Source organism: Hemitrygon akajei, chromosome 5 (assembly GCF_048418815.1).
Source record: "Hemitrygon akajei chromosome 5, sHemAka1.3, whole genome shotgun sequence".
Classification (NCBI taxonomy): domain Eukaryota; kingdom Metazoa; phylum Chordata; class Chondrichthyes; order Myliobatiformes; family Dasyatidae; genus Hemitrygon; species Hemitrygon akajei.
In genome coordinates, this window is record NC_133128.1 from 173,145,858 (window position 1) to 173,171,031 (window position 25,174).

Below are 25,174 nucleotides of genomic sequence, written 5' to 3' on the forward strand. Positions count from 1 at the left end.
ATGTAGAGAGAATACTATTTAATTAGTGTAGGAGTAGTGAAAATAGTGATTGATGGTCAGCACGGACATAATAAAAAGAGAGATGTGCAGACACAAATGTGCAGATACTGGATTCTACAGCAACAAACAAGATGCTGGAGGAACCCAGCAAATCATTCATGATGCATGTCCTAACCTCATTAGTGATCCTAAAATACTAATTTGGTGGGACTAAATCTCACCTACCATGTTTCACTCCCAATTTATCAATGCCAACTTCACTCTGCAGTTTAAAAAGGAACTTTCCATACAATCAACAACTCCAACAATCTTCATGTCCATCACAAACTTACAGATCTTGACTTCCACAGTAACATTCAAGTCATACACAAATATATCAAACAAAAGGATTCCTGCCCCAATCCAAATGGAATACCATTAGTCATAGACATCCAGTTGCAAAATCGCTACCATCACCTCCTATCTCCTATTGCAAAGCCAATTTTGAATCTACTTGTAAGTGGGGGGGGGGGGGTTTCTCAGTAATGTTAACTACTAAGGCTTATAAAATGGCTTCTCTGTAGTGCTATATTGAAATGGCTTCTCTGTATCGTTAACTGATGAGTTAACGTCTCTCTGTAGCTGCAATGTTTGAGTTATAACTACGAATAACGGGGAACTAGCCAATGGAAGTCATGTTGTTCTATCTTGTATGTGTGGGAACCGGAGTTAGTGCATGGGCTTGCGTCGAGGAGATGAGGAAGGACGCATGTGGAGCACTTTGGTAGACCACCCCTGTGGTCCCAGCCGAGGGTCGCCGGAGCTCGGAGGAGATCAATTGGTGGAAAGGAGACCTGGTTCCGTGAGCTCCAATGAATTTACTTGTGGACAGACAGGTTAAAATCAACTGAAGTGGCACCCTTTTCTTTACTATTTTGCTTTTCTACTAACCACAGCACAAAATAAGAGTTATAAAGTGTAATAATTCTATCGGATTTTGTGTACTGTCTGCTGTTTTACGTTGTGGGTTTGTACCGGGGTGCATTACACAACATCTACGCAAACGTGAGACACAGTTTGGTGGGCAGATGGCAGTTTCCCCTAGACGAACGTGAGTTGATCGAGCCAAGTGTTATACTTTTTTGCCAATTAAATGCAGTACACAATAAAACAAATCAAGCAATAACTTTGCCTAACAGCTACTTCTTTCTTAATCCCAATTAATTCAAATGGCTCAAAGATTCACTATTTAGCTTCAAACAAGTTTCATTAACTGTTCACAACTCTTACAATTTCCAATATTCACTACTTACACTTTGATGTCACCTACTCTTGGTGAACCCAGCTGGGATTCAATTTTGGCAAGCTTTTCTCTGAGTCTCTGACCTAGGGTCTTTTTTGTCAGTGTATGGTCTCTCAAGTGACTGCTGCTGATCAACCTTTAGATATATTTTCCAGCACTGATATAACTGCAATTCCAATCCTCATCCATATGTGTTTCTTAAATTATTGAAATTTCTGCTGGTACAGAAATTATTATCAGAGTGTTTGTTTGAGCTTCTTGTAATTTATCACATTGTCCTCTCCTAAAAAGTTCCCATTTACCTCCCGATAGCTTGCACCGGCATGGTTTACAATGGGATAGTTCACAGGGCAGCACACCTATCTCAGCTAATCTGTCAATCGATACTGACCAGGTGTCAATTACATGACCTTCTTCCACTGTTCACTTTTGTTCTGTGGTTCCCAACATCTCTTTCTGGCCAGTACAGCATCCTTCCAAAGCATGATGGGATACTTGACATTGCTCTGACTTCTATAAAGTTTGCCAATTTGTCCGTGGATTCAATGGGCCCTAACCTTTTAGACCAGTTGCCCATGTGTGACAGGTACAGGAATTACTGAAGTCCATGTAAATTACATCTACTTGTGAAAAGAGTAGCTTTATTTTTCACATGTACGTTGAAACATACTGTAAAATGTATTGCTTTATGTCAACAACCAACACACTTCAAAGATTGTTCTGGGGGCAGCCCACAAGTGTTGCTGTGCTTGCAGTGCCAATGAAGCATGCCCACAACTCACTAACTATACGTCCTTGGACTGTGTGAGGAAGCTGGAGTACCTGGAGGAAACCCATGCGGTCACACGGAGAATCTACAAATTCCTTACAGACAGCAATGGAAATTAAACCTTGATTGGTGATTACTGGTGCTACCTCTTCACTGAATTTTAATCAATTTGCTCAGATAGGATCAGCTCCTAACAAAGCCATGTTGGCAAACTCTAAGTCATCCTTGTCTTTCCATGTGATCATTGGTCCTCTCCCTACCCCAAGTTAGGCTCACACGTCTATAGTCATCATGCTTTTCCTGGAACCTATCTTGAAAAGGAGGACCATGTTTGCTGCTTCCAGTCACCTGGTACCTCACTTGCGGCCACTGAAGATATTAAAATCTTACCCAAAGTACAAGCAATCTCAAGGCTCAATTCCATTTGGTCCTGGGGATTTATACTTCCATCTACCCCTTCAATGAATTTTCTAACTGCAGTCTCCTTCGGGAATACTGCTGAAAAATATTTATTTTAGATCTATACCTCCTGGCTCTACACACAGGTTGCCTCTGTTGTCTCTAATGGGCCCTACATTTCCTTGGTTATTCTTATACCCTTAATATACATAAAATGTCTCCAGATTTATCTTAATCCTGTCTGTCATCAACTTGTCATGACCCTTCCATTCCTCTCTAATTTACTTTTTAAGCACCTTCCTACACTTCCTATATTCTTAACAACCTCCCCTGTTCTTTGTTCCCTATACCTTAAATATGGTCAAGTCCATATGAAAGGGAAGATTCTGAACTTTACCCCACTGAATGCTGTATCCTAATTCACAGGAATTGCATCACTGGGTGATTAGATTATGAGAATCGCACTAACACTGTACTACAGTAGCGAATAGTTGGTTGCGGAAATCTTCAGTCTAGATTTCTCATCACTTGTCATATTCAGAAGTGTAACATTGCTTTTCAACAACTATAACACATTTCAAGCAAAGTCTAAGAGAACAGTGAGTTAGCAAGAGATGAGGTGATTACGTGATAATTGTAATTATTATGATACTGAAGATCAAATGCTTATAATAAGTAACTGATTTCTTAAATTAGGCCTGTAATTCCTCAGCTGCTCTCCTTTATCTTTATCATCCCCCTTACAAACTCCCATCACTGACTTTAGGAAACACTGCTCTAGCAGATTGTTCATTGACTGCACAGAAAAGGCTGGAACAGGGTTCTGAAATTAAATGATTAACAGAATGTCAGTGCAATCTCAAAGAGAAGAATAGCCTTCTCCAGTTCTTGTTTTCTGGGGCTGTATGTTCTGTTTAACTCCCATTTGTTTTGAAATACAAATTCTTAAAAAGCAGGTAAATGGGTATTCTCCATAAAGTCACACAAAAATAAATAGGATTGTAGCACAGGAAATAGATAATACAAAAATAATTCAAATCATAGATGTACATAGAGAATACCTCAATAGAAGAAATACATGTACAGGTTAAATTTACGACTTACTTCCTTTTTCTTTCTCTCCTCTTCTTTCCTTTTCTTTTCCTCTCTGATTTGAGCCAACCGCTGTTTTTTACGCTCTAATTCTGCTTTAAGCTCACTTTTATCTTTGTCTGACATGACTGTAGCTCTGTTTATAAACAAAAAGAGATCAGCAGAATATCATAAATAGCACTTTTGTATTTGTATTTCATATTCAAAAGTACAATATATTTTTATTAATGTACCTCACAGCCTAAATTAAGAAAAAACTTTAAAATGCCGATCTATGCGCAGTACTTGCTAAATATTTAGTAGTTTACAAGAGAAAACCAGTTGCTACCAAAGCACATTTAACTATATGGTAAGAAAAATGCTGCAACAGTTATAAACTACAGGTTGACCACCGAATTTCTGGCATCCTTGGTTTCTGAGCCTTGCTGGATTAATATTTTTGCCAGATTATAAGAGGTCACACAATAATAAAGGCAAAAATGGACTGTAGAAGCTTAAAAAGGATTATTAATTAAACAAAAACTAAATGTAAATTTATTCATTACTGTGCTTAGAAAAACTAACTGCCAGCCACTGGGTCAGGTGATCGGGTCAAGTAATTCACTAACTTTGACTCTTCCTCCCTAGTCCTTCTAATGTTCACCTCCCAATCCTTAAATCACATTTGGTGAAGACGACATTCTGTTGGTTCATAATTCACAAATTTCCAGATATCCTCTTACCCTTGGCACACATTAATCAGCTTTTCTTTCAATAATTTATAATACAAATGACTTTAAGGGGAAGAATACAGGTAAAAGTCTTGTATATATTTACATAGTCATCAAAGAGATACATAAAATATAAAGGGCAGAGCACAAGCAGCTGCCATCTTGCCCTCTATGCACATGTCTAGTATGTGAAAAGGCCTTCTAATTGGACTTAATTCTCTACTTTGTGCCTGCAGTACTTCAATTTCTCCTTTTTAGGTTCCTTTCAGTTATAAATAAGTCAACTTCCATTGCCATTCCAAGTCATCAATGACTTATGTTAACATCGTGAGTGTTTAAAAACTCTCCCTCATCTCTTGTTCTTTTGCTATCCACTTTAAATCTATGTCTAGTTATTGAATTTTCTAGGAATGAAATCTTCATTTACTTTAGCAAAACCTTTGAATACCTCTATCAAATCTCTCCTTATCCCCTCTATCCTAGACAGAAGAAAACCATTTGTCTATTCGCTCCATATATCTGAGGAATTGTGGAATTGTGTGCATTCTAGAAAATCCCAGCATTCCCAGACCTTGTACATCTAAAATTCCTGACGAAGGGTCTCGGCCCGAAACGTTTACTGTTCATTACAACAGATGCTGCCCGACCTGCTGAGTTCATCCAGCTTGTTTGTACGTGTTGATTTGACCACAGCATCTGCAGTGTACTTTGTGTATACATCTAAAATTTGATGCCTAGAATTGACCATAAATGTCCAGCTGAGCCTTCAGTACAAATTCTTTGCTTCTCTCCTCTTACCTTTCTACTCAGAAATCCCACATGCTGTTATAAATAGCTTCCTCAAAATGGCTAATCCTCAAGAATATGCCTCTATTCTTGCATACTATTTAAAATAGCACTATTTAGATTGACTTTAATTATCAATATCAATTGATTCCTACCTGTGTTAAATATCATTCATTTACCTGCTCATTTCATTGGCTTCACTATGTTTTGCCCTCAATGTTTCAAACATTTTCAAGAACAGAAGTATCATGTCATGCGAATCACCAGAAAAGGCAATCGGTATCTAGCAGAAAAATGTTTGGCCCAGAATATGGAATACAAGGGTGATGTCAACAAGGTTAACAAAATACAATTGTTCTTTATGAAAAATTACAAACGGACCCTTGTCATTTTATCATTCAAAGTGTAGTTGGTAGTTGTTGGCTCGAAAGACGGTGGTTAGTCAGCTCATGGTGGTGTACTTCCTACAGTGGCTGAGGAGTCCCACTCTGCAGTGGCAGTCTTCCACAATGGCTGCAGGTGAAGGAAGGCAGGCAACTGGCCCTCTCAAAGTGAACAGTAATGGATAGTTCACACTTACTGTTACTTCAGTACCTAGTTACTACCAAAAGTAAAAAGATTTTTTTTTGCAGTCTTAGTTCACTTTTGGTGTTCAGTAACCAAGGTACTCAGGTGCATGAATTCAAATGATATATCAAAATTAATTTTGCTTCTAATCTGAGGATTGACATTGTTGGTTAGTTCTATATATTGTCAATATTTCAAAAGCTGGTATAAAGAAATTTGTGCCTATGCAGAAGAAAAACCCTCATGTAACATTCCAGGAGAGATATTTAATATAGTTCATATTATGAAATTCAATTTATTTTCAATATGTGAAATCAGTTCATCTGTCAATGGCAGTTATGCACTTTTCACAAGTGCCGATCAGTGTCACAAAAGAACTGGATAAAAACAGATCGGGGTCCAGCTTATTCATGTAAAACCATCCCGGTAGTCACACGATAACAGAACTATTGAATAATTGCAATGATCAACTCTTTGGTAAATCTCTAACAATCCAGACACACTACGTGAAAAAAATATTGAGATCTGCTTAAGGATCTTGAGACTTAAGGTCCAAATTATCCATTTTTCATGAGTTTGCCGCACTATACTGCAGCTCATTTTACATTTTTTTTTAAAGAGAACCACTTAACTTCTATTTAAATTAATCAATTTTAACTGCAATCATGCTTGGGGAACTGGGTCATAAAGTGACCATCTGCTGAAATACTATTTTAACATCATTAATTTCTCGATCATCCTAAGCAGCATTCTCCTACTCCACCATCATAGAAGCAGTGATACAACTTATTTCATTTAGTCCCTTTACAATCTGAAAAAAACAGCTGTTACATCACCTCTTAACTTTCTATAATGCACTAATTGGTTCTTAAAATACAATTATCTTCCCTATCTGTACCTCTTCAATGTTGCTATCTTCTTTTCATACAGCACTTACTTATTTAGTTTAAATGTGGTTTGCATCAATAATATATAAAACATCAAAATTACTACATTATTTTTGGGCCATGTTGATCAATGACTACCACCAGTTTCACTCACATCTATAGTGACAAAGTGCAATCAGAGGTTGCTCATGCCAGAATCAACTCTTCCCTAAGCAAGGACCTAGACCTACTGCAATTTGCCTACCACCACAATTGGTCTATAGCAATACAATCTCACTGGCTCTATGCTCAGCTCTGGACCACATGGCCAATAGCAGTACCTACATCAAGCTGCTGTTTATTGATAACAGCTCGGCGTTCAACACCCTTATACCTTCAGTACTAATCAACTAGCACCAAATCCTTGGCATCTGTACATCCCTCTGCAACTGGATCCTTGACTTCTTCATCAGCAAAACAACAGTTAGTGCAGATCAGAAATAACATCTGTCAACACTGGTGACCTCATGAATACCCACTGCTCTACTCACTCTACACACGACTGTGTGGCTAGGAACAGCTCAAATGCCATCTGAAAATTTGGGATGGCACAACTATCATAGGGAGAATTTCAGATAGAGATGAGGAGGTGTATAGGAGTGAGAAAGATCAGCTGCTTGAGCGGTGTCAAAACAACCTTACACTCAACATTCCTCAGTAAGACTAAGCAATTGATTGTGGACTTCAGGAAGGGGAAGTCAAGGGAACAAACACCAGTCCTTATCTAGGGGTCAACAGTGAAAAGGGTGAGCAATTTCAAGTTTCAATGTGTCAACAACATTGGAGATCTATACTAGGCCCAACATATTGATGCAATTACAAAGACACAACAGTGGTAATATTTCATTAGGAGTTTCTGGAGATTTGGTATGGCTCCAAACACTCGTGCAAAATTTCTGCAGATGTACCATGGAGAGCATTCTATCTGGCTGCATCACCATTTGGTATGGAAGGCCACTGTACAGGATTGGGAAAAGCTGCAGAAAGTTGCAAACTCAGTCAGCTCCACCATGGGCACCAGCCTCCCTAACATTGAGGACATCTTCGAAAAGCGATGCCTCAAAAAGGTAGCATCCATCATGAAGGACAGCCATTACCCAGGACATGCCGTCTTCTCATTGCTACATTAAAGAGGAGATACAGGAACCTGAAGGTACAGGTTCCTAAACCTCAGTGTTTTAGGATTCTTCCCCCTCCAAGATCAGATTTCTGAATACACAATGAACCCATGTGCATGAACTTACTATTTCTTTTTGCACTACTTTCTTTGTTTAATTATATGATGTGTGTGAGTTGTGCAAAAGTCTTAGACACACACACAGAGCTAGGGTTCCATAGTAATTTTATGTATTACACTGTACTGCTGCCAAACAAAAAAAAACAAATTTCATCACATTTGAGGTTTTGATAAGCAACACACACAAAATGCTGGTGGAATGCAGCAGGCCAGGCAGCATCTAAAGGGAGAAGCGCTGTCAACGTTTCGGGCCGAGACTCTTCGTCAGGACTAACTGAAAGGAAAGATAGTAAGAGATTTGAAAGTAGGAGGAGGAGGGGAAATGCAAAATGATAGAAGACCGGAGGGGGTGGGGTGAAGCTGAGAGCCAAAAAGGTGATTGGCAAAAGGGATACTGAGCTAGAGAAGGGAAAGGATCATGGGACGGGAGGCCTAGAGAGAAAGAAAGGGGGAGGGGAGCACCAGAGGGAGATGGAGAACGGGCAGAGAGAGAAAAAAAACTAAATATATCGGGATGGGGTGAGAAGGGGAGGGGCATTAACGGAAGATAGAGAAGTCAATGTTCATGCCATCAGGTTGGAGGCTACCCAGCCGGTATATAAGGTGCTGTTCCTCCAACCTGAGTGTGGCTTCATCTTGACAGTAGAGAAGGCCATGGATAGAATGGGAATGGGACACGGGAGACCATTTCGCTGAACACCTACTCTCTGTCCGCCAGAGAAAGCAGGATCTCCCAGTGGCCACACATTTTAATTCCACTTCCCATTCCCATTCTGTATGTCTATCCATGGCCTCCTCTACTGTCAAGATGAAGCCACACTCAGGTTGGAGGAACAACACCTTATATACCGGCTGGGTAGCCTCCAACCTGATGGCATGAACATTGACTTCTCTAACTTCCGTTAATGCCCCTCCCCTTCTTACCCCATCCCTGGTATATTTAGTTTTTTCTCTCTGCCCATTCTCCATCTCCCTCTGGTGCTCCCCTCCCCCTTTCTTTCTACCTAGGCCTCCCATCCCATGATCCTTTCCCTTCTCTAGCTCTGTATCCCTTTTGCCAATCACCTGTCTGGCTCTCAGCTTCACCTATTGGAGTATAAAAGTTGCATTGTTTGCTGTGTAACCAAAACTATGTAGTCAGCTTTGATGTAGATTAGATAGATAGATGATAGATAGATAGATACTTTATTCATCCCCATGGGGAAATTCAACATTTTTTCCAATGTCCCATACACTTATTGTAGCAAAACTAATTACATACAATACTTAACTCAGTAAAAATATGATATGCATCTAAAATCACCCTCTCAAAAAGCATTAATAATAGCTTTTAAAAAGTTCTTAAGTAGTTTACTTAAATACATTGAGTCCTAACCCCGGCACTTTAACATATCTTACTCCTGGCGGTTGAATTGTAAAGTCGAATGGCATTGGGGAGTATTGATCTCTTCATCCTGTCTGAGGAGCATTGCATCGATAGCAACCTGTCGCTGAAACTGCTTCTCTGTCTCTGGATGGTGCTATGTAGAGGATGTTCAGGGTTTTCCATAACTGACCGTAGCCTACTCAGCGCCCTTCACTCTGCTACCGATGTTATACTCTCCAGTACTTTGCCCACGACAGAGCCCGCCTTCCTTACCAGCTTATTAAGACATGAGGCGTCCCTCTTCTTAATGCTGCCTCCCCAACACGCCACCACAAAGAAGAGGGCGCTCTCCACAACTGACCTATAGATCATCTTCAGCATCTCACTACAAACATTGAATGACGCCAACCTTCTAAGGAAGTACAGTCAACTCTGTGCCTTCCTGCACAAGGCATCTGTGTTTGCTATTTGCTATGCATGTATCCAATTTAGTAGGAGAATGAAATCTTAAGAATGTAGAAGACAATGGTGTGTTAATGAGAGGTGTCTGAGTTTGCTATTTGCTATGCAGGTATCCAATTTAGTAGGAGAATGAAATCTTAAGAATGTAGAAGACAATGGTGTGTTAATGAGAGGTAGCTAAGAGATGTAGATTAGAACAGGATTAAAGTCAATAGGTAGAAACAATAGTGGCGGATGTACTTGTGATACACAACTATAGACCTATTGGATATGCTAATACAACTAAACCAGGAGATTGCTATAAAAAATGCTATGTACAAGGATCGGTGGGCAATCAGCGACTAGCTCAATGACTGTCTCAGCTTTGATACTTTAATACTTCAAGAATCTTCTGCGTCTCCTGGTAGTTTGTGGGGCACAAGAAACCACGACAATATTGGCGACCGTGACAGGACCGGAAAGAGACCCGCGGAAAGGAAACTGCAGATTGGGGACGCTTCCCAGTCCTCTAGGGACCCCCACAAGGCTAACAGAATTAAGGGTGCACCCAAACAAAAGGTAAGTGCTTTTGGTGACAATTTGGACTAATAATTCTGTTGGTTTTGGGGAGGTCTTGGAGTCTCAGAAGTGTGGAACCACTGCCGAAGGGTCTCTCCGGTCCAAAGAATCTGGCAGAATTGGGGGTTAACAGGAGGCTCAGAGGATTGATCAAGAACACTGCAGTGAGGGTAAGTACAAATAAGTTAATAAGAAGTTAAGAAAAATTCCACGTGGTGTTGGTAAATCCCTGTGGATACCGCTTTGTATAAAACGAAGGTCTGAACGGGCAGGGAAAGGGAAAATAGAGAAAATCCTCGTGGATACCGCCTTAAGAGATAAGGGTCTGAATAGACGAGGTGCAAAGAGAAAGTTCTGTGGATACCGCTCTGAATAGAGGTCTGTACGGGCAGAACAGAATAGGAAACAAGGGCAGTCCAATATATAAAGTGCTGGTAGATAGACGATAGACTAGGCATAGAATTAGAGTAAATAATATTATCCAGTAAACGAACTGTGAATCTCTGAAATACTTTAAAAAGAGAGAACAACATGACAGGTAAAGGAACGGCAGTAGAGATTCTGAGCAAAAAAATCCCGGTAAATAAATATGAGATCACAAAAACATCAGAAAAATGGGAAAAGAGAACCAAAAATCTGGTCACAAAATGGCCAAGAGAAGGAACGTTTGACGTAAGCTTGTGCGAAGAAATGGAGGCACTAATTAAAAATTACAAACCAAAAGATAAATCTAAGAGGGCAAAAAAGAGAATGAGAAATGGAAGTGCTAAAACTCTTCAGAACGGAGGGAGAAAGGCTGAGGAGGACAGGTAGAATATTGATTACAAGCGAGGAAGACACTAAGGTGCTGGAGAAACAGCCTGTTAGAGAGGAAGGTACAGTGAGAAGCTGGCTTCAGCTCCGTACCCGGATGTGAAAGAAACAGTAAAGCCCCCTCCCTATAATGAGGAAGGAACCCCTAAGCAGTGCCCCCTGCTGACGGGAACAGTAAACATGCAGGGAGAAGTACAAGTTTGGGATAATGAGGAGGAAAAAAGACAATACGAAAAGGAAAAAGCGGCGATATGGAAGGAGATACAGGCAGAAAGGATAAAGGTGGAACAGGCAAAGCGAGAAATGAAAGAAGAGATTGAACGGATGAAATACTTGAGAGAGGAAAAGGAGTATGAGGAGTATCGGTTATACCATAGAAATAAACAGACTAGAAAGGAAAGTGGCTCATCAGGGCAGGAAGAGATGAGGCATTCAAGAGGAAGTGGAAAAAAGATAGGCGATGAGAGTCTTGGAGAAACACAAGAGAGAAGGGAATCAAGCACGAGTAAGGATCATGAGGAGTCCCTGCCACAGGTGTACAGACACGGACAGGAAGAAAGAGAAGGTGACTCATTGGAGGAGCAAGAGTTAAGTGGAGAGAGGGAGGATGTGAGAATTTGTGGGGAAGAGGTAGGAGGCAGAAGCCTAGAAGAGCAGAAGGAGGCGGTAGGGGAGCAACTTGCGGAAGTAGAGAGAGAGCTAGATAAGTTACTGAGAGGGGATTGCCAGAGGTGATGCGAAAAATACTCCAGGGGCCAACCAAGTATTGAATCAGGACAGAAAGGAAGGACTCCACAGGGAGACCGGGGGAAGAAGAGGACCCCGGAGAAATTTGTGTGGGAGGCAGTAAAGACATAACCTGAGACGGATGGGGAGTCAGGCAAGGAGGAGAGCCAGGGCAGGTGGGAAGAAGGAGGAAGAATGATGCCTTTGTTAGTTAAAGGATCAGGACAAGTGCAGTATATCCCTTGGGGATCCCAGGACCTAGAAGGGCTGAAAAACACTCTGCCAAATCTACATGAAGGAGCAGGGAAATGGATTAGAGCCTTTGAAGAAGAAACGGCGGGACGGTTATTGGCTATGGGAGATTTGAAGGCACTATTGATAAGGTTGATGGGAACCTCCAAATTTAACGAACTAATGGAAATGGCTGGCATAGTAAACTCGAACGACCCGAGAACTGATGGAGACGGGTTTGACAGAGTGAGGCAGAGGGTATGGCAGGCCCTCAGGAAGCTTTATCCACCCAAAGTGGACCCCAAAGCCTTAAAGGGGGATCCACTGGAAGACACTGAAAACCCAGCAGCCTACGTAGAAAACCAGTTGAAAAGGTGGAGACTGGAGACTGAGCAAGAGCTGGAAAATAGCTTATTTATCACCACACTGTTCCAACATAGCATTTTGGATGAAATGCCTCCGCAAGTAAAATCCAAACTGAAGGAAGTGGTTGGCCTGACGTCAATGACCCCACAAGAACTTAGAGACCACGTAGTCCATGCGGTTGAGAAATACAGGAAAGACAAACGAAGGTTGGCTGAGCAGCAGGAAGAGGTGCAAAGAAAGTTAATACAAATGCAGCTCTAAGAACTCAAAAAGAAGGAAAAAGAGAAAAGCAAAAAGATACAGCCATCGAACTGGATGAAGCACCACTATATGGAGGAACCGATCACACTGTAAGACAAGGGCCGGAAAACCCCATGCCAATAATCAACGTCTTTGGAGGAGCATTCCCGCAAATGCCCTATCAGGAACAAACTAAATTCAAACAGCCCAGACAGGACTAGAAGTCCCAAGGAGGGGGACAGAGGAGCTATGGGCAGAGGGGACCAGTGAGGAAACAGGGGGAAAGAGAGGTAGAGAGACTGTGCTGGGGATGTAATCAGCCAGGTCACATGAGAAGAGATTGTCCGTTTACACCATGGCCTGTCACACACCAGCAGGAACCGATAAGAAGGGAACTAAAGTTTAGCCAAGTACCGGCCCCCACAGGCCCAAGCAGACCTGTGAACCCCTATGCGAGGTATTAGGGGTGCCCCGAGAACTCGAGTGGGAAAGGACATTACCCAATGATAACAAGGGAGGCAGACGAGGAACCCATTGTTCAGGTAATGTTAGAAGGGCAACTGACACCAATGATGATAGATACTGGAGCCACGTACACTTGTGTACAGCCACAGTATGCCCTTCACCTTCCCATGTCAGGAAAGTTTATTAAGAAAGTTTATTAAGGGTTCTCGGGGAAAACACAATTGACACAGTGCACGGCTCCAGTGCAGTTAGGAATGGGAAATAAAGGAATTGTTTTGCCGGTGCTAGTATTTAAAGGAACTCCGATTAATTTGTTAGGCAGAGATGCCTTATTGAAACTGGAATTAAAATTAGAATGCACCAGAAATGGGCTGAGTGTGGAAAGAGCAGGGGCTCAATTGATAGTGCGAGAAGACAAGAAGGCTAATGTCTTTTGGATAGGAGACATCGCAGATCAGATTCAGGAAACCTGGGGAAAATGGAACAAGGGCGTGCAGGCTATATTACCCAGGGCTGTAATGCCCAAATCTGAGCTACGCTGTACAGTGATTTTTGACGAGACTCAGAACAGGGAGTTAGAGGAGAGATGGCACCTGGAGGCATGTACCCAACAGCACCTGGAGGGGGAGGCTGTGATAATTGGAAAGCAAGGGGCAGATTTACAAGTTAAGTGGAAAAATTTTAGAAAAATGGTACAGGATACGTAACGTTGTTGGTAAACAAGGGATATCAGTCTAAAGACTTAGGACCCTTAGTTAAGAGTGCTGAAACCGTAACAGTGTGGAGGAAAATCACGCCAGAGGTGTGGATATCAGAAGACAACAATTGCATTAAAATAATGGTAAGTGTAGATATGGTAGGGACAGTGAGAGAGGTCGAAATAACTCCCCAACCACACATGCCATTGCTGGGAAAGAGGCCAGCAGAAAGATAGAAGGTTAGATGAGTTGCCATCTATTCTGTGGTCACAGCATGACACGGACGTAGGGAAAATAAAAACAGCTAGTCCGGTGGAAATAAGGCTGAAAAAAGGAGCAATTCCACCCAGGAGACCACAATACCCTCTATGACCAGAAGCAGAAGAGGGAATAGCATCGGCAGTGCAGGGGTTGCTTGAAATAGGAGTGCTTAAAAGAACAAACAGTCCATGCAATACCCTGTTGTTGTCGGTCTTAAAAGCAGATAAATCTAAGTGGAGATTGGTGCATGATTTGCGAGCGGTAAACAATGTGGTACAGGACTGGCCAGCGGTAGTCCCCTACCCACACGCTTTTGACTAATGTTCCACCAGAAATTACTTTTCAGTGATTTGTGTTCAGCTTTCTTCAGCATTCCTCTGGCCGACCAGTGTCAGTATCTGTTTGCATTTACTTACAGAGGTGCTCAGTATACCTATACCAGAATGCCGCAAGGGTTTAAACATTCACCACATGTTTTTAATCAGGTGTTGAAGGCAGACCTAGAGGGCATACCATTGGAAAGTACATTGTTACAGTATGTGGATGACCTGTTGATTTGCTCCCACAGTAAGGAACAGTGTGAGCAGGACACTATAACTCTGTTAGAGAAGCTGGCGCATGGAGGACATAAAGTATCCAAAAAGAAACTGCAATTTTGCACGCGGCAAGTGGAATACTTAGGCAGGGTAATATCCAAGGGAGTGAAGGCAATAGCACCAGATCAGATTGAGGCAATAACTAAGGCCCCAAAACCCCATACTGTAGGGCAGATGATGACTTTTTGGGAATGGCAGGGTACAGCTCAGATTGGATAGGAGAATATGCTGAGATTGTGGCACCTTTGAGAAAGATAATGAAAGAAGGACATACAAATTTGAAGAATGGCTTACAGTGGAATGAAGAGGCGGAGATAGCTTTCAATACTACTAAGCAGGAATTGCAGTCAGCACCAGCATTAGCTTTGCCTGACTACGAGGTTTTTCGTTTGTATGTATCCAACCGACAGGAGGGTTATGTCACAGCGGTTCTAACACAAGAGACAGGCACAGGAAAAGCAAAGCAGCCGATAGCATACTATAGTACGAGACTAGATGAGGTGGCTCAGGGGTATCCACCCTGTTATCAGGGATTGGCGGCGCTGTACTATGCATATGAAAAGGCAACATCTGTAACCCTGGGCTACCCTGTGACTCTGTACACACACCACAAAGTAGCAGAATTGCCGGAAAGAGGGAAATTTGTGCTGACACCAGCCAGGATAGCAGCGTATTAGATGCTATTGACATTTCCAGACATAACTATACAGAGATGCACTACCAGTAATATAGCCGATTTTGTCCCTTTGGGCTATGAAGGAGAACCCCATGATTGTGTAGGGAAGACAATGGCATTTGCCAAATTGAGAGCAGATTCACAGTCAGAACCACTAGAAGATGCAGATAAAAAGGTTCTGTTCGTAGATGGCTCTTGTTACAGGGATTATGATGGAAATCATGCAGGGTTCTCAGTAGTGCAGCAGGATCAGTCGAGCTATAAGATTATTAGGATGGAGTCCTGTCCCCAACCGTGTTCCACCCAATTAGCAGAAATCAAAGCCCTGACAGCTGCGTGTGAAATGATGGAAGGTGAGAAAGTAGACATCTATACTGATTCAGCATATGCTCATGGAGTATGCCATTTGTTCAGGGCAGTGTGGAAGCAGAGAGGTTTTAAAAAAAGTAGTGGAGATCCCATACAACATTGTCAGCGAATTCTAGACTTAATAAAAGCCATGATGAAACCTAAAGCATTGGCTATAGTAAAATGCCAGGCACATAAAAAGGGAAATGATGTAATAACAAAGGGAAATCAAGCTGCGGACGAGGCAGCCAGAAAAGCGTCTGGATGTACATCAGCTGGCATTGCCCCCCAGGTAAGCCTAGCTCTAGAACCTGTGGTAGAGGACCTAATTGAAATACAAGGTAAGGTAACTTTGGCAGAACAGACAATGTGGAGACGAAGGGGGGCCAAGCAGAACCCGGAAGGCTTGTGGAGCATGGAAGACGGTTTGTTGGTTGCGCCAACCCCTCTACTGACGATTCTGATTTCAGAAGCGCATGGGATTGACCACTGTGCAAGGGGGGAAGTGATAAAGAAAATAATGAAGGATGGTTTTTGGTCACCTTATTTACAGGCTTCAGTGGACTTTGTCTTGTCACAGTGCGAGGTATGTGCACAGAATAATGTTCAGAAGGGAAATACAACCCTAATAGGTCACATTCCTGTACCTGAAGGACCATTTAAACATCTAGTGATCGATTACATAGACATGATAAAGACAGTGAGAGGAAAAAGATACATGCTGGTAGTAATTGATCGATTTAGCAGATGGGTGGAGGCGGTACCTTCAAGAGATCATGGGGCAAAGACAGTGGTAAAATTTCTGACAAATGAAGTGATCCCAAGGTTTGGAATACCTACAGAAGTTAGCTCAGACAATGGTTCAGCTTTTATCCAGAAAGTGGTCAAATTGGTACTACAAGCACTGAGGATAAAGCAAAGATTTGGATGTGTATACCACCCTCAGTGGCAGGGCATGGTAGAGAGAATTAATGGAACCCTGAAAGCCAAACTGAACAAAATTTGTGCAGACACTAAACTTAATTGGGTCGATGCTTTTACCGTTAGCATTGATGAGTTACCGCATGCAAACTAATCGAATGACGTGCCTGACACCGCATGAGATGCTCCTCAGTGGAGAGGGCCGTATAAAGGACCTAGTTTGGAACAGTTGGAAATAGAATTGAAACAATACATGCAGCAGCTAACTATGATACATAGGTCTATTTATGCACAGGAAAAACAGAAAGAGCTGGAGACCGTACAAGGGGAAGGACCGATCAAACCAGGAGACCAGGTTTACGTGCAAGTTTTTCTGAGAAAGTGGAACGAGCCAAGAAGGGAACGACCCTTTACGGTGACCAAGGCATCACCCACCGCAGTTCAGGTAGAAGGACGCTCCACCTGGTACCATCTGAACCACTGCACGAGGGCAGTCCCACAAGGGCAATCAGGTGAGGTGTCCGAGGTAAGTGATGCAGAAGAGCAGTTAGTAGGAGACAGACAGGAGGAACAAGAAGCTGACACTGCACCTCAGGAGTTTGATCAATTAGTAAGGGAAATTTTTTATTCTGAGGACGGGCCTGAAGACCCTCAGGATGTGGTGGTGGATAGTAGGGCTTCTTCAGATCATGGGGATGAGCTGGGAATGACCAGTCGTGCCCCTGGGGACAAAGCACCCACATACTCCAGTGCAGACTTGGAAACCATTAGTGTTGCAGATATGGAATGGGACTGGTAAGTTCCCACAGAACCTACAGAAAAGAAGTAAGAGGAGCACAACACTTACCTCCTCGCCATGGTTACAGACACGTACTAATCAGTGGTATCAATGGGCAACTTACACGGCAGGAATGATGAAGAGACAGAATTGTTACCTGTGCTCAAGGGAAAGCCCCACTCAGCATGTAGTTCCCATGCCTTATAACTCCTCCACCTGCACGCGGTGGCGAAGAGAGCACAGGGAACAATGCGAACGACAGTGTCCAGGTCCGTTAGGGCTTGTTTCATGAGGATTTGCATTAAAGCAGATCCCTGCTATCAAAACTGTATGAACAATGCACCAATGTGCCCCTATTGGTGTATGCTATATCAGGCTTCCTCTCAGTTTGATCAAAGCAAGCTTGCCTCTGAATGCAATTACAGCAGACCATGGGCTATAAATAAAAGAAGCCAGACACCTACACTGCAACAGCTTATAATGCAGGACCATCTGAGTTATGAATGTTTCATGCGGTGGGCACTCACCCAGTTGGCCACTTCCGAGGCAACTGCACTCAGACGTGGGATGTAACCCCAGGTAAAAGACACTTAACGGGTTCCCCTCCTTCTGAGGGTGCAATGGACTCTCAGACTACACCATTAGCAGACACTTGGTGGCTGTGTGGATAGGAAGCAGGTCTGAGATCTACGCTCCCCCTCAATTGGGCAGGAACATGTACGCGTGCCATGCTGCTTCAGGAAGTTATAATGTCCCCTGAAGTACAGTCCAACGCTAACTTCCCTGAGCAGCGGATACTACTACAGCGGAAGAGAAAATATGAACCTGACCCGACAATCCGGATTGACAGTATAGGACAGCCGAAAGGTATACCTAACGAATTCAAGGCACGGAATGAGATTGCTGCAGGCTGGGAAGCTATCATACCTGTGATAGGGGTAAGCAAAAATGTTGAATGGATAAACTATATATACTACAATCAACAGAGATTCATCAACTACACCGATGATGCATTGGAGGCCTTAGGGCAACAGCTGGATGCAACTAGCAGGATGGCGTGGCAAAACAGACAGGTACTGGATTGGCTTTTGGCAGAAAAAGGGGGTGTGTGTAATGTTTGGAGAACAACGCTGCACTCTCATACCGAACAATACTAGCCCAGAAGGGTCTTTCACCAGAGCAATGAATAAATTAAAGAATCTGCAGACAGAGGTCAAACAGAATGCAGGATTTGGACATCAGTTATTTGACTGGTTAGAAAGTAGACTCGGAGGATGAGGAGCATGGCTGACTAAAATGGCAATAACTGTCAGTATTGTATTGTTGAGCTGTGCGCTTGTGCTGTGCTGTTTTCTTCCTTGTCTCAAGTCTCTTGTAGTGCGTGTTGCAACCAGCTTCCGATGCTCGTGGCAATTACTGAAGCAAGCTTAGTGGAGAAAGAAACACCGAAAATGTATCGTTACAGCCTACAACACCTGCAGGATGAACAAGAGCAAAACGGCAGTGTGGGAGTAGATTGTAAGGGCTTCTGAGTTTTTTCCCCGTCTCAGTTACAAAGGGACAGGTTTTTGGCTCAGCGGCCCAGGGTAACAGGGAGAGAATACTTTGAGGTCTTGGCGCAGAAAATTATAATTTAACCTGAGATTTGGGAATAATTGCTTGAGTTTATTGGGGCTTTTGTGCGCAGACTCTTAGTCTTCTTTCTCTGTGTGAGTATATATATTGGAGTATAAAAGTTGCATTGTTTGCTGTGTAACCAAAACTATGTAGTCAGCTTTGATGTAGATTATGTAGTCTGAGTTTGCTATTTGCTATGCATGTATCCAATTTAGTAGGAGAATGAAATCTTAAGAATATAGAAGACAATGGTGTGTTAATGAGAGGTAGCTAAGAGATGTAGATTAGAACAGGATTAAAGTCAATAGGTAGAAACAATAGTGGCAGATGTACTTGTGATACGCAACTATAGACCAATTGGATATGCTAATACAACTAAACCAGGAGATCGCTATAAAAAATGCTATGTACAAGGATCGGTGGGCAATCAGCGACTAGCTCAATGACTGTCTCAGCTTTGATTTGCAAATTAAAGTTTAATACTTTTTGAAGAATCTGCTGCGTCTCCTGGTCGTTTGTGGGGCACGAGAAACCATGACACACCCCACCCCCTCCGGTCTTCTCCTATCATTTTGCATTTTCCCCTCCCCCTCCTACTTTCAAATCTTTTACAATCTTTCCTTTCAGTTAGTCCTGACGAAGGGTCTTGGTCCGAAACGTCAACAGCGCTTCTCCCTGTAGATGCTGCCTGGCCTGCTGCATTCCAACAGCATTTTGTGTGTGTTGCTGGAATTTCCAGCATCTGCAGATTTCCTCGTGTTTGAGGTTTTGATAAACCTGATTCTGATATGGGTCTCTTGTGGACAGAGGGTGGGGAGAGGGGAATCATGGTTAGGTAAAGGGGAAAGGGAGAGGGGAGAGAGCAGGTTGCATCAGAGACATATTCTGTAATGATCAAACAAATCGCTTGAAGTCAAATTACCTTGCCTGGTTTCTCAGGGCTAGGTCTGTCTGCATCCACGCCAGCCTCTACACTGGCACTCCTTTTCTGCCACCTGTTTCACATTCCTCTCATGGTGCTCCACCCTTGCCATTCTCAACATCCTTTGCTCCTGCCAGATTTATAAACTCGCCCTCTGCTCCACACTGACGAATGCAATACTGTTCAAGTCTTAGGAACCCTAGCTGTAAATGTGCCTCAGTACTGTGATTGTGTGTATATATCTTCTTATTAATAATTTTTGTATTAAGTATTACACTGTACAGCTGCAAAAAACAACAAACTTCATGACATATGCCAGTGATATTAAACCTGATTCCGATTCCTTTAACACACCCCAACACCTGTTTTGTTTCACTTACTGTAAAAGGAAATGTAATCGTTTCAATTTAGTACTACTCTACTAAAACAGTTAACCAATCTTGAATTCCTTTAATCTTGAAATGAAGCACTTCTTATTTTTCTGTACTGAATTTCACATGTTATTTATGGTCTAATTTCCAAGTTTATTTATGCAACCAACCAGGTTTCTCTAGAAAATGATAGCTTTCTCTAGAAAAGACTGAGAACTTACTTTATAGAACTTCAAATTTTGAAAGAATTTGATGAAATTATTGAAATGGTTACACTTGGTAAATTATATGTTAGTTTCTATTATGGAAAGATTTCCATACAGGAATAAGGAAGTCCAATTGCAATCATACCAGGCCTTGGTGGGAACACACCCAGAGTACTGAGTAGTTTTGGTCCTTATGTAAAAAGATATGTACTTCCCTTAGAGGGAATGCAGTGAAATCTCATTGAAACATACAAAATACTTCCAATACCCTGACTGCTTAGAGGCAGGGAAGGTGTTTCTTGTGGCTTAGGAGACACAGTTTAAGATTGGGGTAGGCCATTTAAGACTGAGAAATGTATTTTATCCCACTCAGAGGGCACTGGTGAACCTAGTTGGACTGTGAAGGGTGAAGCTATTTGTTGATTCAAAACATAGATTTCTGGACATTAAGGGAATCAAAGGTTATGGGGATAATTCTATAAAATGGCATTGAGGTGATCTTAATGAGCAGATTAAGATCCAGTTAAAAGGTCTGGTTGGCCTTATCATGCTTCTATTTTTTGCTGTTAAGATTAGAACAAGGGATCATCATTACAAGCTAACCATTAATAAATAATGAACTGAATAAAAATATTTACTTCAGAATCAAAGAGTAGCACTCACTATAGAATAGGGAGTATTTGGCGTAAAGTGTACAGATGGACTCAAGGGAACCTAAATAAACAAATGTGGGGGTAGATAAAAGCACAGGAGGGCACGGTTATTAGTGTAAAAGGTTGAAAGAAAGCAATATAAATACAATATAAACAAGACCATGGAGTTGCATCAAGTTTAAGAGCTTGACAACATGAATGGAAATGTCAAGATTACCAAGATTGTAAAACAGTGTTGAGAGCAAGAGAAAATAAATCATGTGCATTGAGAACTGGAAGAGCAGGGATGAGATAGCTTGAGAAGCGAACAACTGGAAAGCAAGTTAGTAATTAAGGATTAGACAGCATGGCTTTACAGTCTTAAAGGTGTGATCATTCTCAGCAGTGACACAAACTGAAAGCTTAGCAAGGAAAAATCGGCACAACAGAAGGAAAAAGTGCCAGGATGTACGATGATTTCTTCAAATCCTGATTTAAAAATTAAATAAATACAATGCCTAAAAAAGTGCAAGAAACAAATACCTGAAAGACACATAAAAATAAAAGAAATCCTATTTCATTATTTACATGCAAATGGTGTGGTCTTATATACAAAGATAGCTACACTCTGGGTGGTGCAAAACATAGAAACATAGAAAATAGGTGCAGGAGTAGGCCATTCGGCCCTTCGAGCCTGCACCGCCATTCAGTATGATCATGGCTGATCATCCAACTCAGAACCCTGTACCTGCTTTCTCTCCATACCCCCTGATCCCTTTAGCCACAAGGGCCATATCTAACTTCCTCTTAAATATAGCCAACGAACCGGCCTCAACTGTTTCCTGTGGCAGAGAATTCCACAGATTCACCACTCTCTGTGTGAAGAAGTTTTTCCTCATCTTGGTCTTAAAAGGCTTCCCCTTTATCCTGAAACTGTGACTCCCTCGTTCTGGACTTCCCCAACATCGAAAACAATCTTCCTGCATCTAGCCTGTCCAATCCCTTTAGAATTTTATACGTTTCAATAAGATCCCCCTTCAATCTTCTAAATTCCAGTGAGAAACAAAGAAACATTTGTTTTGGTAATTCACTATATACAGGAGGAGTAAAAGCTGATAACTTGCCGTGGATGCCAGGAGCATGCAGGCAGCTCTACTTCAGCTTGAGGAGATTTGGTATGTCACCAACACTTGCGAATTTCCACAGATGTATAGTGCACAGCATTCTGACTGGTTGCACCACAGCCTAGTAGAAAGTCTTCAATGCACAGGATCATAAGAGGCTGCAGAGGGTTATACTCTTAGTCAGTTCCATTACAGGCACAATCCTCCCCACCACTGAGGACATTCTTAAGAAGGAAGCATTGATCATTAAAGACCCTCACCATCCAGGACTTGCTCTCTTTGCATTACTACCATCTGGAACGAGATACAGGAGCCTGAAAACCTTTCAAAAACATTTCAAAAACAACTTGTTCCTTTCTGCCATCAGATTTCTGAACAGTGCCTTATTTTTCATCTTTTGCACTATTTATGTTGCAACTTTTGGTAATTTTTATGCTTGCGCTGTATGCTGCCACAAAACACGTTTCACACCATCTGTCTGTGATAATAATGTTGTAAAAGTAGCTTCTGGCACATTGGCCTTCATAAACCTAAGTACAAGAGTTAGAATGTCATGTTGAAATTGTATACGACAATGGTGAGGCCTAATTTGGGAGTATTGTGTGCAGCTTTGGTAAGATGTCAATATGATTGAAAGAGTGCAGAGATAATTTATAAGGATATTGTCATGACTTGAAGACCTAATTAAAAGGGAAGCTTGAATAGGTTTGGACTTCATTCCCCAGTGTAGAAGAATGAGGAGGGATTTGATAGAGGTGTGCAAAATTCGGGGGGGGGGGAATAGATAGGCTAAATGTGAGCAAGCTTTTCTACTGAGGTTGGGTGAAACTAGAGCTAGAGGTCATTGGTTAAGGGTGAAAAGTGAAATGTTTAAGGGGAACATGAGGCATTTTTTACACTCAGAGGGTGAGAGCAACAAGCTATCAGCTAAAATGGTAGATGTGAGTTTAATATCAACATTTAAGATAAATCTGGATAGGTACATAGCTGAGAGGGGTATGGAGGGCTATGGTCCATGTGCTGGTCAATGGGACTAGGCAGTTCGGCATAGACTAGATGGTCTGAAGGGCAGTTTCTGTGCTGTAGCATTCTTTGATTCTAATAAACCTGATTCTGATAATCAGGTTTTGTATGGAATTTGATGGGTAAGCAAACCATTCCTCCACTCATTAGCCTCATGTGATGTGTCTACACTGGTGCATTCCACAGAACCAATGGCTTAAATGTAGACAGCAGTATTTCGTCCTTAGATGATTAGCAGAGTGATCCACATCATCATCCACTGCCCGCCCCCACACACCTCTTTCCATTAACATCCGCTTTCTTATATTAATTTTCATTCACACATTCATTCTAAGAGATTGTAAAGTACAACTACTTCCTAATAGTGGGGATTTCTTTAAGCCAAATGGGGATGTCTTTGGATGAAATAACTTTTTATTTGTACATTGTGAAGGGACTTTTGAACTTCCTTCATCAGATCATGGAAATCGACCCTACAGCCCAATTCATCGATGCAACCACGCCGCCTACCTGAACTAGCCCCATTTACACCTGATTCTTCTCTAAATCACTCCTATCCGAGTATCTGCCCGACTGTCTTTTGCATGTTGTAATTGCACCCACTTCCTCTGGCAGCTCCGTCTTTCCAGCCGTCTACCTGAAAAAGTTGTTTCTTGTATCCCCTTTAAATCTTTCCCCTCGCTCCTTGTACCTATGTCAAGGTTTTGACCCCCTTACGGGGGGAAAAAAGACTGTACCAAGCCACGGTTTCCATGCCCCTGAAATTGCTACAAGGAATCCTTTAAGCCCTAAAGATCTCGGGAACAGAACGGAACCAACTGATGATCTGGAGCAGTGTAAAAGGCCAACGCAGCCTGGTGTGGATAACAGATGGTGTTATCAGAATAGCTACCGTACAATTCTGCGAAATGGAATAAACGAGTATCTAACATGCAAAGGAAAGTAGTTGCAATGGCATACACAAGACCCTGCAGTAAGCATTAGTTTCCGCAAGGAAACCGGGATTATTGTGCAGGAACCGACGCCCTGCTCGCCACACCCCGGCCTGTCGGCGTCGCGCGCGCGCTCCCGCGCACACGGCCCGTTAAGCCTCGTCCTGACCTCGCTGGCCCACAAAATAGCTCGGGGCCGGTTGAGGAAAGGCAGCGATACCGACCAGCGGTTTTAATCTGAACTGTTCACCAGTGCCTGACTGACCTGTGAGCCCCGACGCGTTCCAGTCACCGCTCTGACTGACGTAAGATGGAGCCGCGCGCAACTTCCGCCCAGCTGACCCTGCGCCTGCGCCTGCGCGGGACCCAGGTTCCAAGCTCGAGCTGCCCCGGTAGCTCTGCAGCGAAATGGTCATTCCAATCTAAATCACCAAAGATACTCCCAACAAATGAAGATTTACACAGATAGCCATCCGAATCGAGACAAAAGATACAAATTATAGAATGCTCACAAGGAAACAAAACTATCTGATATTTTCAGGAACACATCTGTAGTGAAATACAATGAGGCCATTCTCAAGTTGAAGGAGCAACACCTAATGATCCCGTCCTATCCACATCCGTGACACTTTTCAATGACTGCGTTCCGTGGCTCCGATTCTCTCATTTTCACAATGGATGCCCAGCCCCTATACACTTTCATCCCTCACCAGGAGGGCCTGAAAGCTCTCCGCTTCTTTCTGGATTACAGACCCAACCAGTTCCCCTGCACCACCACTCTCCTCCGTCTGGCGGAACTGGTTTTCACCCTCAATAACTTCTCTTTCGCCACACCCCCCCCTCCTTCCTTGAAACCGAAGGGCACGCCCACGGTACTCTAGCCTGCCTTTTCGTCCGCTGTTCCAAGACTACACCGGTATCGCTCCCCAACTCTTCCTAGGCTACATCGACGACTGCATTGGTGCTGCTTCCTGCACCCATGCTGAGCTCCTCGATTGCAACTTTGCCTCTAACTTTCACCCTGCCTCAGATTTACTCGGTCCATTTCCGACACTTCTCTCCCCTTTCTCGATC

At 42.6% G+C, this 25,174-nt stretch overlaps 1 protein-coding gene across 8 annotated transcripts in view; it reads right to left on the bottom strand.

Annotated features, from left to right (window-relative positions):
- LOC140728471 (cytoplasmic dynein 1 intermediate chain 2-like) overlaps positions 1-24,749 on the bottom strand; it is a 106,748-nt gene extending 81,999 nt beyond the window's left edge. For 2 of the 8 annotated variants that reach the window (XM_073047234.1, XM_073047237.1), the window contains exons 1-2: positions 24,613-24,749; positions 3,555-3,678 (exon numbers count right to left, since the gene is read on the bottom strand). In XM_073047234.1, the coding sequence (XP_072903335.1) occupies positions 3,555-3,678; positions 24,613-24,674 (186 nt within the window). In that variant the 5' untranslated portion in view covers positions 24,675-24,749. Of the gene's footprint in view, positions 1-3,554; positions 3,679-24,365; positions 24,503-24,612 lie in introns of those variants that run through there. The other 6 variants (XM_073047233.1, XM_073047231.1, XM_073047235.1 and 3 more) reach the window with 6 other exon arrangements.
- Positions 24,750-25,174: the final 425 nt, after the last annotated feature.